This window comes from Uloborus diversus, chromosome 9 (assembly GCF_026930045.1).
Source record: "Uloborus diversus isolate 005 chromosome 9, Udiv.v.3.1, whole genome shotgun sequence".
Lineage (NCBI taxonomy): Eukaryota > Metazoa > Arthropoda > Arachnida > Araneae > Uloboridae > Uloborus > Uloborus diversus.
The window spans coordinates 78,591,298-78,607,847 of NC_072739.1; the positions used below are offsets into that span (position 1 = coordinate 78,591,298).

General features: G+C 32.7%; 1 protein-coding gene across 1 annotated transcript; it reads left to right on the forward strand.

Moving 5' to 3' along the window:
* The first annotated feature begins 5,131 nt into the window (after positions 1–5,131).
* On the forward strand, positions 5,132–15,454 carry LOC129230731 (uncharacterized). Its single transcript, XM_054865152.1, has 4 exons — positions 5,132–5,203; positions 10,113–10,160; positions 11,520–11,557; positions 14,188–15,454. Exons 2-4 carry the CDS (start codon positions 10,142–10,144, stop codon positions 14,614–14,616), a joined length of 486 nt encoding a protein of 161 aa, XP_054721127.1. The 5' UTR covers positions 5,132–5,203; positions 10,113–10,141; the 3' UTR covers positions 14,617–15,454.
* Positions 15,455–16,550: the final 1,096 nt, after the last annotated feature.

Genomic DNA, 16,550 nt, shown 5'->3' on the forward strand with positions numbered 1-16,550 from the left:
TTTGTTGGAGATGAAGTTTAAAAATCCGTTCTGCCCCTGTTTCGATGTTTCTGCTTCCGTATGATCCAGGTGGTAAATTCATGAACACGCCAAGAAGATTCTTCTCGAAGAAGTATGTCGGGAAAATGATCTCGCACATAGACTCCGTCCACAGATGATCTGTACGATAAGATTGGGCGTGTTCCAAGCCAGTACATCATTCCGAATAAATATCGTTTTCAGAGTTTATGATTTAAATTTGTGGCAACAGGAAATAAGTGTTGTAATCATTTTGAGTACATTTGTCATTTAAAGTGGCAGCTCTGCTAGCTTTTAAATTACGGATGAAGCTTAAGCATTTTCTTCTCAATAGAGATGTGGCACAAGTCTATCAGGAAGGAAAAAGGAGTGTCAAAAATTTAAATATCTAACGGTTTGAGCCATTTACATGTAAAGCAGATTTCCTTTGTTATTAAAATATTCGACCACCGCAAAATTTTACATTCAAAAAAGAAACACGGAGTAGAATAAAACCTAGAAAATTCAAATGTATTTAAATATTTTTAAATTTTTGAGCACAATAGCACTAAAAGATATTATAATACAACGAATGAAGCTCTATTAAAGGAAACATTTTTCATTATTTTTGTGTCAACCTTTTCTTAAAAGCTATAATAAGTAACTGCTCAGTGGTTGCTAAACATAAAATAAGAGGATATAGAGCAGCGATTCTCAAACAGTGGTCCTGTGGACCGGCAACGAATCGCAGAAATATTTGAATGACGCTCAGAAATTTTTGCTCTTTCACGTTAAAAAAAAATCCTTACTCAAAAGCCGAAAACACCGTAATAATGATTTTAAAAAAATCCAACACGACATCTTTTGCCTGCATTTTGTGATGAATTTTCGCACTTCTATATGATTTTTCAGCAATTTTTATTGCTTCTATATAACTATTACAATAATTAACTATTTTATTTCTAACATCTAAATATTTTTTGTTCCTCTTATTTAACAATAAGTAAAGTTTTTATCTTCATTAGTTTATTCTTTATTATTAATATATTTTGTAAAAAAAAGAAAAAAAAACCCTCAGTCTTCCGCAATTTTTTTTCGCAAATATTTAACGGTTCTTGCGTCCTTTTTTTTTTTTTTTTTTTTTTTTTTTTTGCAAAAGAAGAAAAGAAAGAGGAAAACCTCATTGGTATGTAAAAAGCATTCACATATTTTAACGGTCCGCAAATGCAAGTTTTTTATTTTATTTTTATAAAACAGGAAGAAAAAAAAGAAAGAAAAGAAGAAGAAAAAAAATATCATCGGTCCGCAAATTCTTTTCAAAAGCCCTGCCAGTTCGCCTGTCAAAAGAGTTTGCGAAACGCTGCTATAAAGAACAAGTTATAACGCTTTCGAACTTTAAAATGATTAAAATCCTTACTCTTTAATAAAATTTAAGTAAACATTTAGGGCTGTTCATAAGAAATGTCACTCTATTTTTTTATCATAAGTGACCCCCTTTCCTCTCTTTTTTACACAATGTCACACTTCCTCTTAGCCCCTTCGCTTACCATGTCACATGCCGCACTGTATCACATGAAGATATTAGAGTAAAAATGATCTTTTTCTCAAACGAACACGTGATATCCACACTTCCATGCAATATTTTTTTTCAATTCAGACAGTTTGAAAATAAAATATTGCCAGCCGTTTAAAGTAAAAGTTCCAAGCTGTCCCAAGGTACAACATCCTATTGTACCTTGGGACACATCCTGTTGTACTGTGGGGAAAGTTTATATGTTTCAGGAAACAGCCATATACTTAAACCAACGTTGCACCAGAAAATAAAAAAAAAAATAAAATAAATTCATGGTAGTGAATTAAATCATGAACTTTTAATTATGGATTATGAATTATTATCTAACATTAAATGTCTTTAAAAAACTACATAAGATTAGAACTTTTTATCAATGCTCCTAAACACATTTTAATTATTTAGAACCATGCATATATTGTACCTTGGAACGTGTCCTAAGGTACAAAATGTTTGGCTGTCCCAATGTACAATCACCACGTGGTTTAAAAAAAAAACTAAATAGTGGTCAATCTAGATGCACTATCATTATTTTCTCATAACCAAAGTATTTAAAGTACTTTTCTTTTATAACAAATTAAAATTCAATTGACTAGTTTTCCAAATACAAAGACAGAAATGAAATAAAAATGAAGAAAATATTTACTTTGCAGTCATGAAATTTTCTTTCTCTCACAAAATCGTCGATTTTACTCATGAGATGCTGATTTTTACTATGGCACCATTTAGTGGTGAAGGTTACTATTAGAGATTACAAAAACATGGCTGCTAAAAATAGATTCTTAGAAATTAGCAGTGTCTTAAGGTACAAACGTCCCAAGGTACAACACTTTCCCCTAAGCAAGTTTGACATTAAAAAAAATAATAATTTTGTGCGCAAGGGGTCTATATTTCATCAGAAAAATATTTTATTAAAAATTTCCATCTTTTTTTCGAAGGGAAAAAAATTGACCGCAAAAAATAAAAAACAATGTTTCAATGCAAATTCTGTTATAAAATACATTGTTCTTTCTTTATGTACCGCAATTTTCAGATCAAATTTCCTACTTGTTCGTTTTTAAAAAAGTGAGGTATCTAAAGTCTGAACTATTTCACTTCGTCCCACTTCTCCCACAATAAAGCGACAAAGCTCAACTTAGGAAACAATTGCTTCATGCAGTCCGTCGAGGTTTTCGAAATAAATTTAGCATTAGCTTGAAATCGCCCTAAAATATATAAGCAAAATTTGAGAAGAGTTGAGTGCAGTGAAAAATTAAAAATAACGGAACTGCACTCAAAGTATTTTGTGCATATGTAATGCTGCAACATTATAACAGCCTTGACTTCACTTTTCCTCAATAAAACTATTACTCATATTTTGAAATCCGAAATACAAATATGTGAGAATTTTACATTAGGATATAAAATACGAAATAATTGAGAAATTCGGTTCAACGGACACTTATCACCACGTTTTATCTCATCACCATTGGTAAACGTTGCAATTATGTTTGCGACATTCACCTTAAAAAGGAAACAGCGAAAGAATATAATTGTCGAGGAAGTTGACAGCCCGAAGCAATGTCAATTAATTATGGTTTGATCGTTAACGTGGTTGACTTTCGACTTTTGACCTCTAGGAACGAAATAAAAGTGAATTCTATACTTTGTGCCCATGGTTGCCTTTCTTTCTCTTTTGTGAAATTCACAGGTTGAACATGGGAAAATGGAGATCATCTTTGACCTAAATCTAATTGAAGTGCAGATGGCTAACTCCCCAAATTACCCTCCAGTTGCGAGATGGGATCGCTCGTGGAAAACGGAGACACTTTGACCGCCATATTTGGTCATGAAATATAAGATTAAAAACCAATTACAGAAATTGAACAACAACTTAAAGCAAAATTTCAGCATTAATAGACGTTCACAATAAGAAATAATTATATTTGTTATTGGTTTCAGCTAACGAGCTCCTAAATTGAAATTTGTTATTCATCCACAAAATAATGAACCCTGAAATAACATTATTTTATTCCTTTACGTTCAAATGTTACTCGCATCGCACCAAAAGAAATTGGTGTGACATAAAATGATAGCCGCAGAGGTAAATTATGCTAAGTAGTACAAAGTATTAAGTACAGCATATCGGGTAGACTGAGGTTCCCGTCCAAGTAGTCAGTTTTAAATTGCTTTGATTTTTTTTTTTCATGAATTAAAATGCTCATTTTTTGTTCGTATTTTTTAAGAATACATTTCAGATGATTGACCTGCCTTTTTCTTCTTCGTCTTTTTCTGTTTTTTCACTAACTTCTATGCCGAAATAGACAAAAAATGATGAAAAGGTTTCTTCATAACAATTAATTATTATTACATAAAACATTAAGTATAATTTTTAGAATAACTGCCAAAATGTGACTTGTTTATTTTTCGTTGATAGCATGGAAAAATTCTTTAAATTGCTATCTTTCTCATGCAATTTTATGAGGTGTCATGGAAGTTAGGGCATACCCACAAAAGCACCTTTATAAAATATCATATAATTTACTGAGATTTACCATATTTAATTGAACGTTTTCGTCTTTGATTTTAATGCAACAGAATGACTGTGGTGTGGTTCAGAATCTGGCCTCCAATGAATTAAGATTAAAAAGAACCGTAGTTCAGAATCCTGCAATGAGTTAAGATTGTATATTAATGGAAATTTGGATCAGAATTCTGCTAAAGAAAATGAGTTGTTGGAACATTTTTCTTACAATGGGGATTCGAACTCACGACGTGTTAACTTTCAGTGCTAAAAAATTGATCAAGGTAAACGCTATAGAGATTTATTCTGAATAGCGACAATTATGTACTTAACAGATGAAATCACTGAAAATCCAAAAGAAAAAATACACCAATTGACACTCTTACTTATATAAAACTAAGGAGAAAGCAAAGTGAATGCCGGGCTTGTGCAAAATATACACGAAAAAATTGTATCGTGAAATCAAACACAAATGTCTCGTAAAATAAAAGGTTCTCAAAAAATTAGGGTCTGCAGTGGGTTTAATCATTTCTGTTCAATTTTGAACAACTAAAAGCTGAGCGTGTGGTTAAACATTCAACAACGCTTAAGAAAACTCATTTTTTTCTCTTAACAGGCTTTGCCCTGGAAGTAGGGAAATCCGATGTGAACTTCAAAATGTTCCATCTCGAACCAACCAATCTGAAAAGAAGCCATCGTAGACCAAAGATGGCGATTGTCCACCACAAAATTTTTATGGAAACACGACCGACTACCAGGAATACCCGATTATTGCAAAGACAAAAAAATAAAAGCTCGAGATCTGCCCATTTCGGAGCGGCCAGTGTCGTAAGTAATCTTCAATCCATCACAACTTGATGAGGGTCAGGGGTCATTCCACACGACAAGGTTGTGTTCTCTTTCTTCCGGACACATTTGCACATCTGATCGCTTTATGATTAGCTGTTCTTCCACCTCCTTTTTTTCTCGTTTCTTTTCTCCCCTTTTTTCACTCTCCGTTGAGGAAAAATTTACGGTGCGGCCTCGATGACCCTTTTGGGTAACACGTGGTGAATTACAGCAGCCCCGGGTGATATAAAAAGGCTAAACAACGCAAGGCATTCATTCTCACCCGAGCAAAGCACCGACGAGGGGTAAGTCCACATCATTTCATTTTATTTCCGAATTTATTTCTACCACCGAAATACCCAAGGTGCCTTAGCTTTGTTGACAGTCATATACTTTCAGCTACGTCCAACAGCTCTTAAGTGGACCTGATATATAAAATTTGTCTAAATCAGGGGCAAAAATTTCTATTGTTCCTACCGCACTCAAGAACATTTTTTTGTTGGACTTACGTCAAACCATCTACCACTAACACATCAAAGGAGTTAGATCTTAGTTCCACATCGTATACCTACATCTAAATCCAACACTTTATAAGTGGACCTAGTATATACAATTTTAGGCTGTAGAGCAAATGCAAAAATTCCTGTTGTTTCTACAGACATCTTGGACTGTTTTTGTATTGGATTTACGTCAAACCAACTAACATCGTATCAAAAAGGTGCCATATCTTTGTCGCCTATCAGTATACCTCCAGCTGAATCCATAAATTTTTACGCTGCTATGGTATACTAAATTTAAGTCCTATAAAGCAAAAGTAAATATTCCTTTTTCCTCTTCTATTTTATTGGAATTACGGGCCCACTGATAATATACGAGTATCTTTTAAGTAAGGAAAACAAATTTAAAGTTTATCTTGTTTTCACAAATTCGGTTCTTGATTGCATGACTATGTCGATTCTTCTGAATCCTATCCAGTCATTAGAGCCAACATAATTAGTAAGGCAATAATTGAATTTTTTTAACTGATTGATATACCTTATAAACGTTTCAGTTTCATAATAGATAATTTCATTGATTCATCAATAAATTTTTTACTCTTCTTATGGTTCGGTTTTTTTATTGATTCTGGAGCTTCAAATTAACCAGGAAGTAAACTTCTAGTTCTAAATTTTAATCATTTTTGAGTAGAGTCGTTTCTTTGCAACTAGCAGTCGTATGTGTCCCTTAGCCAGATTTAGTATTTACCTTCAAGCACTTCGTGTATCAAACAAACTTGCCCTATGAAGAAATGTAACACAATATATGAACACAATAATTTCAGTTTATGTATACTTAATGCGTCTCCAGACAACATATGAGGCAACGAGAAACAAAGGGATGCAAGTGGACATTTTCAATTTTTGAGAAAAACGCGTTTAAAGATAAGGTACTAGGTAGGCTTTTATTGAAAAGTTTTTCTAAATCATGCTAAATAACAGCACCTACCAGGGATACAAGTACCATCACTTGCCGCAACTTAGAGGAGAGGTTCACCTACCATTTGTACTGGTTATCTCCAAATTTTAGATTTTGACACTTGCATCCCTTTGCTTCTCACTGCCTCATATATAGTTATCCCCATATTTAGTTGTGGTATTTTGGCTTATATCGTTTTATGAAGTGACAAAATGAAAATGTTTCCACCGAAAGTCGTTGGGTGGAATTGCTTAAGAGCTTCCAAAACAAAATTTTTACCGTGCGAACTTTCGCATATAGCTAATGAATTGTATTTTATAATTTCCTGGCCCTGACTTCTAAAAAGATTGTTGAATGCTAAAGTGAATCGTATGAAATACTGCAAATTATTTCATTTTCATTTAAAATCAGTACAAAATGTGCTCAAGCAAAATTTATGCATTAAAAAAATATAAATCTACATCAGTTCGTTTCTCTCAAGTGTTTATTTCTGTTCCATTCAATAGGCACGAATTGTAACAACATGCGATTATTTAAACACATAAAGTCACTTAAAATTGTAAAATGAGGAAAAATAAATAATAATTAAATGGTCACCTGTGAAATATGTTCTATCTTCGTCTAAAATAACTTATTTGTTCTTTAGATAACTAGCGATTAAAAATATAAAATCAAATCCTTAAAACACTAGAAAGACGGAGGGGCCTGTGTGGCCCCTCGCGTAGTTTGTTGTTTAATAACTCGGATAATATCTAACGGAACTTAATGGAATTTTCTGACTTTTCATTATATGACACTATTTGAATGTTTGTTTAATCATTTAATCATTCGCCTCGTAGTACTGTTAATATTGATCCTTATACCTAGAAAGACGGGAGGGGCCACAGTGGCCCCTAAGTATTTTGACAATTAAAAAATTTATTTTTTTTCCTTTCTCCTTATTGTTGTAGCATAAAAAAATGCCATTCACTCTAGTTTAACCTGTAACTTCCTCTTTATGCAGCCGATTGGATATCCAAATGCTATAAACAGTACCGACTGCTTACCATCCTAACGGTGGCCATTGCTCTTCGAAAGGAAAACTAATTCAACCTTTTGCCCAGTATAGAGAGAAAAATTAAAAATAATTAAGTACTAAGTTTTTAATTAGTCATGAAAGAAGGTGTATCAGGCATGTGGATTCCCTCAGGAAGAATTTTTAAAAGAATTAACTCCAAAAATGGGTAGGGGCCACACTGGCCCCTTCAGTCTTTCTAGGTATACAGAAAATGTCAGTCGTTCTAGTGTTAATGGAAGAAATAAGACATGGTTAAATTGAATCGCAAAGTAAATATCTTTCGCTCATCAATAAGAGCGTAATAGTGAATTCATCTTTACTAAGAGCAATGATGCTGAAAAATATTGATTTAAAAAAACCTTAATGGAAGAGGTAAAATGCATTCTAATAAAATCTTTATGAAATACTTTCCTTCTGCAACTAATACTGAATCCGCGAGTGCTCTTCATTGTCACTTACAGCGATAACGATGAAAAAGGGAAGAACGTATCCTAAACTTCGGAGTCAAAAGGATTGTAATTACAGGGAGCTGTTTTTATTTGAATTAGCATGTGGTAAAAGCACCATCCTTTCTAATTTTAACATTGAGGCATGAGCTGTTTGCTATATGTCCCTCAGTTTATTTCTTTAACAGTTATAATCTACTTAAAAGAAGAATCTTTTACCCGCATTTGTTTCTTCTCTCTTGCTCTCTCACTAACTCAATTAATGGCTAGATTTTCTGACTTGTAACTTTATATCTAAAACGGATTAAAAAGAAATCTTGCTTATTCTCCATCATAAATATGTATAATACAGTATTTCATTTAATTCTCCTTTTATTAAGCAGTTTACGGCGCGTTGCCGTTGCCCAAATATAGTCTTTGCCAACAGTGAGTCACGTGATCCATCGTAGTACTGATGGCAAAAAAAAAAAAAAGAAAAAAAAAAGAAATCATAAAACCTAAATTCATGAGCAAAAAAAAAATCGCCGTCTATGGAAATAAATATTATTTTCTGTCCTTGTCGCATGTAAAAATCTAGCTTTTATCTTCCTTTTACTCATCTTTCTTTGCTTGCCTTTTTCATCTCGGCAATTTATTCCGAAATGGATATTTTTAATTATTTCTCTACATGCTAGGAAAACTCGCAGAGAAGGTGAAATTCTTTAAATCGTGTGTAACTTAAGCATTGCTTATACCAAAGATATTTAAAACAAATCGTTTGAAACTTGTTTTTCATTTTGATTTTTTATGTTTGTTTTTCGAATGTTATTCAATTTTAAACGCTAAAATACGAAAATTATGAAACTTTCATTAGATCATATCTAACTCAAGATTCTCTTATATCAAAGATATTTTTTAAAATTATTTCGAATGTGGTTTTTATTTTTCTTCTAAAAGTAAAGTTTTTTTTTCTCATTTTTAATCTTATAAATTTTAATCAAATATTATATTTATAATACAATTGTAAACGTTTCTTACCTCTTAGTTAATTTATTTTTTGATATTTGCTTCATGAAAGCATGAGTGTACTCAATTTTGAAAACTTCATTTTTTTCAGTGTATATTATGGCATAACGTTTTTCATAAACGATTTATTAATGCTATTGTTGTATGATATTTTGGGAGAATAAAAAAAAATCTGAAAGGACTGACTGAAATTGATGCAAAATAATTACCTTTATGAAAACAAAATAATCGTCTAAAAGGGTGGTGGCCCGATCAGTAAGGCGTTAAGCTTGTAATTGGAGAGATCTGGATTCAATGCCAGCCGGTCGAAGATCCGTCGTGTTAATTGACAATGACAAAAGCACGTTAAATATGTAGTGGTCATAAAGCCCTCCACGTGTATTAATACCTCTGGTCGTGCTGAACCAGAAGTTTTTCGGGTTCCGGATGTGGTCTAAATTATCGAAATGTTGGTAGATGGTGCTTCCTTGGATCGCGGGCTATCTGGGCCAATTCGGACCGCCACATAAAAGGTGTTCGATAAAACATTATATTAGAACAACAACGACATATGCTAAAAGAAAAAAACAAATTTTTTAATCTCTATTTAAACTTTTGATTGCAAAAACTTGATATTGTCAAAATCAAATCCCTTTATCTACTTTGTTTCCAAATGATATATCTTTTGCATAATTTCATCTCAAAATTTATTCTATTCCTTTATGTATTGTCAGAAATAGTGTGTGTGTGGATTTGCAATTAAATAATCATACACTTTCAAATAATATTCATCGAATAACTATTTACTAGCCAAATTTTGTGCTCTGTTATTAAAAATATGTAACACAGCAGTGGATGTGTACAGTAGATTTTATATTCAAACAAAAACTATTAGTTTTCATTACTTTCAAAGACATTTCTGTTTTTCAATTCATTAACTCGATGAAACTGAAATGCTTAATTAAATGTGAAATCTTTCAAAACATTTCATATTTAACTAAGGATTAAGATTAAGGCTATAAATACTGTTTTCAAACATATTTTTACAATGTTTTTCTCAATTCCAGATTTATTGTTACTTAATTAAATCAACGACATGAAGATCGTCATTTATTCATTTTCCTTTATGAAACATTTCCTTTCCTCAATGAAACTAAAATGCTTAAATAAATATGAAGTCTATCAAAGTATTTCACACTTAATTGAGCAATGAAAATTAAGCACAAAATTATTCTCTCAAACGTAGTTTTACAATGTTTTTCTCGTTTTCAGATCTATTGTTCCAAAATTAAATTAACAACATGAAGATCGTCATATTACGTAAGTATTTTTTTTTTTTCAATACTACATATTACAAAGAAATATGTTTATTTGTACTTGCTTCGTTTTCGGGAAAGTTTAACCTATCAAAATTGATTTTTTTTAAATATATTTTTTAGTATACGTGAATGTGCTAAATAATCATTACAATGTCTTTTTGATGTTAAAAAATAGGAAAACGCAAAAAGCCAAATTGATTAGATAATATTAAAATTAGCATAGTCTCCTTTGTGAATGATATTTCCGTTGAATATAAAGTTTTCAATCTATTGCTCTCATTTTCTTGACAGATTAACTAAATTCTGCCTATGGTTATTTTTATAGAAATATTAAAGAATTATAAGGAAATGAAACGAATAAATAAATAAAAATAATAATCATCAAGATCAAGATTTTGCTTCAATGTAAAATATGAGAGCTACTGTGAAATTTTTCATGCAACCTGAATTTTTGGCTGGTGTAAGAGTAACTGAATTTTTAAATTGATATGACTATGATTTTTATCGGTCAATATCGTTTGAAACAATGTTCATACTAAAGTGATGTTATCCCTTTTTGCTTTTATCTAGAAGTTTTAATTTCATATACCAAATTAAAGTAAATTGACGCAAATTAGAACATTAAAAATTTCCTTCGGATAACAATTCTTACTTTAAAGCAAAAAATATAATGAGAACCCCACACTAAGACCACCACTAGTATACACCTGTTAATCAAAGAATTAGTGCGCGTACGCACGTTAGGAGTACGTTGGTTGAGAGATTTTGACATTCTCCTTACTTACCTGACCTTGCACCAGCAGATTATCACCTCTTTTACTCCCTGGACAGTCATCGCTATGGTAAATCTTTCAGTATTGAATCAGGTCTGCCCCAAGCACTTACGGACAGTTTTGCACCAAATGCCCTCAAGTTTAAGCACAAAAGGATTTTGCAGAAGGAGACACGTTGGCAGAAGGCTCTAGATGTCAATGGATACTACTGCTAGGACTGACAATAGAGTACACTTTCTGTGAGTCGCTTCTGTTAAAAATGGCAAGAAAGCCATTGGTTCACGTACAGAGAAGTGAAAATACATTATATAATATGCCTATAAAGAGTAAAGCTCTGTAAGTTTCACTTAAAGATTCGGAAGTTATCTGAAACGATTATTCTTTTTTTATAGAATTTTTCTGTATAAGTTTTTTAAACAAAATCTTTTCTAAATATTTAATTAAAGCACAACTTTTTCACAAGTTTTTGACTTTGAAAATAATAACTGAAAAGGCAGCAAGTTTATTTTTCCTGTTAAGTTTGTTGATTCTAATTAAATTTAAAACATGAGTAACTACTTAACTAATGAATTTCAATATAATTACAGTTTCCATTTGGATAGCAGTAGCTGTAGCAGCACCAAAGGTAAGATTCGTTGACACATTTATTGTTTTTCTCACCATTACCTCTCGAAGCAATGATACCTCATATCTTCATAAGGATTATTAATTACTAGAAAATCGTCCGTCAAGATATGACGGGTGAAAATTGATTCTACATTTGAACAAAGCAATTGCCTGTTTGGTAATATTTTGATAGTTGAAATTTTAACCCTAACTCCAGCGTATTAACCCCTAAACTCCAGTAGACAGCATTCATTGTTAACCACTTTTTCGTTTCTTCGTTCTCCTTAAATTAAAAGTCTTACCCATAAAACATTTAAGTTACCGGAAACAGGTCAGTCTTGTCGCAATAAAGCTTTTCCCTGCATGTTAAACATTACTAAAACATATTATAAAATTGTCGTACCCTGTGCGAGTTTCTTCGTTGATGACGTCAGGAGCGTTACTCGATCATTGGCTAATCGAGCAGTCACTGAATAATCTAATCAGCAAGAGAAGTACTTTTTTTCGCACTTTTGTTTAGTTAAATGCAAGGAACAGAATCACGAGTTCTGTATTAAATTTTAGGAAAGGAATTGTACGGGGTTCTCTTTTGTAGAGTTAGAAATTGTAAGAGGTTGTTAGAAATGGCTGCAGACAGATCTCCAAACAGAATTCAATTTACATACACATCAGGTTCTTAGTTTTTCAACTTGTGTGTTGTCATCTGTAAGTAAAATGTAATTATCAAGTAACGTAAACAATCAAACAAAAACAGAAAAAATGGCTTTTATTAGCTTTCTGATAATAGTTTAGAACTAGAGAGTAATCAATTAGAAAATTGCCTTTTTCGGAAACATTCAAGAATAAAACTAAGATCGGTGCTAGGAACTAAGAGAACGTCGTCTTGACGTCATGATTGAGATGAACATTGTAAAGAAAAAAAAAAGTTACATTGACTGTGTGGAAACAAGAGACGTTTTAATGTATTTTGGAAAGAAAAGTTAAGAACAGAAGAAGCATTTTACTAAGGTGAATTTAATAGAAGTTATAAAAAATACCTTACAAATTAAGGCCAAGTTATTTCAAAGAAATATTTTCATTCATAGTTGAGGGTAGTGTTTTAACGATTAAAACGAAGTTTTCTCATACATTCAAAAGTTCGATGAAGAATGGAACGCATTTCATCTTTTGATATGGCTATTTCAATGGGTAATGACTGAAGGGCTGTCAATGAACAATGTCAGCTTTTCACATATTTGACTCCCTTCTCTCTTTGTCACTAATTGTCATTTTCAACTCCCTTCTCACTTTGTCACATGTCATGCAATTGTTCATAAACATTTACAAAATAATGTGTGACGTCACACGTCTTGTTGCTTTCTCCCTCTCCCTTGTCAAACTGTCAAAAATGTACAAGCCCCTTGATCCCTCAAAAAGCGTCACATCACTTTTGGATGACAATTAAGAGGAAATTCCCAATGTAAAGATACAATTTTAGAGCACCAAGTGAAAATTCTCAAAAACTTGGAGAAAGTTTTATTAATTACAAAAGCAAAAAATCTCAATGATGAATGGAAATGTCTGAAGAACTAAAAGATGAAAAATACCAGTCGACCGAAGGGACAAGGGAAAAATGTCCTAAAACTTAGGGAAGGGGGGAGAAACGCGAACGCCTTGTGTCTAATATAAAAACGACAAGTATCAAAAGGACTAAGGAAGTAAAAACAAATGACTAACAGAAAAATCATAATAAAGGTAAAATAACTGTGCTTACCCAAACCGAAGCACAAGTAGTTGGATGCAGGGGGGAGGGGGATCTCAGTCAGGGGTTCCATTGGTTAAGACTGCTTCCTATGGTCATATTCGAATAGATTTACCAGTTAACCCGGGTGGTTTCGAAACGTTTAATTACATCAGTGGTTATTCGTTGAGTGTGCATAGAATGCTTTCATATACGATTGGCTAACCGGTAATCTTTAATCACTTCCGGTTAGTCATCTAAAAGCCCGAGCTAATCGGTCTCTCTCTGGTCTAACAAGATCCTTAACTAAGCCGAACAAATTAGCAAAAGACCAGATATAAGAATGAGTAATTTTCATTCAACTTCCTGTTTCAATTACATCTGGTTTCCATTACAGTTTGAGAGTTCAACCCACAACACCAAAAACCTCCTTCAAATACCACTCATAATATTCTCACCTGTGAAGTTTTCTACATTTTTTTTTATCTTACGCACTTAGAAACTGATTAAAGCAGTTTTCAATTATTTGATACTTATTTTTCAAATGATGAAGTAAAATTTAGCAAAATAATAGACAACATTTGCACTAAAACTAGAATACTTTTTATAATTTGTCGTTTTATTTAAAAAAAAAAGGGGAAAATAGTCAATTGTAAAATATTTAATAGAAAAAAGAACTATAAAACTAAGCTAGATAATTTGAAAAAAAATTTTGTATTAGTAATCAACTAAATAGTTTTGAAGTTTAGAAAATAAATGCAAACCACGAAGATTCGGCATTTCTAAAATTTTAGCAGTTTTTAACATATAGGATAGTCGAATTATTTATTTCATAATCTGATAGAAATTATTTATAATCTAAATATTTTTATAGCCCACCGGTTACTGAATGATAATAACTTTTTGCTCATAATACATTTTCTTTACAGAGGGCAAAACGAGAGGCCTACGATCTCCCTGACGGAGCTGACATCTTAGTAGGCCCAATTAAGACTTCCTTCACCTGTTTCAACGATGGCTACTATGCCGACGTGGACAACAACTGTCAGATCTTCCACGTTTGCCATTCAACAGCCAGGGAAGACGGAACCGCCGAAACTCAACAGTGGTCTTTCCTTTGTGGCAACCAGACCCTCTTCAACCAACTGACCCTCACTTGTGCGGACCCAGACGATGCCATTCCATGTCCTGAAGCACCAAGTTTCTATTTCGTGAACGATCGAATCAATGCTGGAGATCCTACATTGTACTTCTTGAATGAGGAGGATATAGAGAGAGCAGAGCCCTTGCTGTACAGGTCCAGGACTGGAGACTTTGGCAACCAAGTTGCTCCACAGAGACAGCCACAGCGTGGATAAAACTCCTATAGCTTCAAAGTAACAACTTCTATAAGAACTGAACCTGGCCTGGACTGTTGGACTTTGTAGAGTGTGTGAAACCTTGTACTCAAATTGCTCGCAGCATGCATTAATGGTAGATTTTTGCTTCCTTCATAATGCAGAACTTTGTGCCAAACTCTAGGACATAGGGAGATACTACATAAATAATCTTCCGATTTTTTTTTCCATTAAATACTCTTCTGATGTTTTATTTTTATTTATCTACCTCATCGCTTTTTCTAGAGCTTAAACCTTTATATTTTCAATTTTTCAAAACGTTAATTTCAAAACGATTTTTCCTTGTCTATAGTAATCTTTCAACAGGTTTTGCTTCCTAAGACACTATACATCAATCACTTCACTTTTGAATGCTGGTGTTGGCAATATTTGGCTTTTTCATCTTTCATGGTAACATTTATGTTTTGGGGTTGCAAAGGGCATTATTAACACATTTTACTAATCAAAGCATGTGCTTTGAAACTAGCATTTTGTTTCAAGTCTTAAGTATTATGTTTCAAGAATATGATTGCAATGTGCAGGTACTACTATTTCGTGTTTTTCTATCGCTCACAAGGTTTCTCGTTACTCAATCACCTATTGTAAACTATGTCAGCCGTGTTGTTGCTGCAATTCTTTTGGGGGTTTTAGGGAACTTTCGGTTGCATTATGAACCTCGTGGGCTTGTACGTTGAGTACCTGTGATAAAGTTGATCATTCTCGTCAACGCACTGTTTTGTTTTTAATAAATGTGTTGCACAAGTTTTACAGCTGTTTTCTGATTATTGTGTTTTTCTACTTTGACATCAAACATATAACAATGGCAATAAACGCTTACAAATTGCACTAGTATTTTTCTTCAAGCATGTTTTGAAAATTTTGTGCTCTAAAAAACTAGCCAACTCATTCGACTAACAGTCTATTCACCAGCTGTTTCGAATCTCTGGCAGAATCTCGACCCACGGATTCATGGTTTCTTATTCTCTAAAGAAGACTTCAACGACGCTATGTTTGTCTAACCAAGGCTCTACTCGTTCGATGAATATGACCGTTTGTGTTTGACTAAGTCATCACAGCGCCAAATCACAGGAGTGTGCAATGGCGTATAAAATAAACATAAATGGATCCTTCTGACAACAATACACACATTTAGCATATCTCAATAGTTTCATATGCATAAAATGTATAACCTTAAAAGTCTCATGTGAAAAATCAGTAATGAACGTTTTGGTAAGAGTTGGAAAGGCATTACAATGTTAACGATTTAATTTGAATTTTGAACATTAAAAGTCATATATGTAAATACTTATACTGCCGTAGTCAGGAAAAGGTCTTAAACTGCAAATATTTTATAGTTTTTCAAATCTATTGCACGTAAGTTTTACTGTACAAGCTTGCAAATTTGGTTTCCGTTGAAAAAAGAAGCCTAAAAAAAAAGAAAAAAAAATGTCGGATTCCAAGATTTTCCTACTTTTTGTATTGAATCTTAAAATGCGTTTCTTGAAATATCTTGGAAACTCATTTCTGCTGATACTGCAGTTTATCTACTCGCGGCAGTATAATTTAACACGTGGTAGTTGAAGTATCTATGTAATATGAAAAACAAGAAACTGGAAAACAAGCGTTGTACTTCTACGAACCTTAAATATACAATTCATCATACATCTTGTAAATAAAATAAAAAAAGATTATGTTACACAATGCATGGTAAGGATTTCAGAATGTGAAAAAAATGCTGAACCATGCTTTTTGATTTTATTTGGCTTACCAATATGGATGAACTATTTTTAGTAATTTAGAATGTAAAACGGAGGTTTGATCGTTAACTGTCTCTTTGCACCATAGTAAATAGCTTATTTCTTAGTAAACCTTTATACAGACTGCTTTAGACAATGTAATAAGATATTCACTGCAAA

Coding starts and splice junctions, on each gene's coding strand:
- LOC129230731 (XM_054865152.1), top strand. Junction 11,558..14,187: donor TAGCTGTAGCAGCACCAAAG/GTAAGATTCGTT, acceptor TTTTCTTTACAG/AGGGCAAAACGAGAGGCCTA.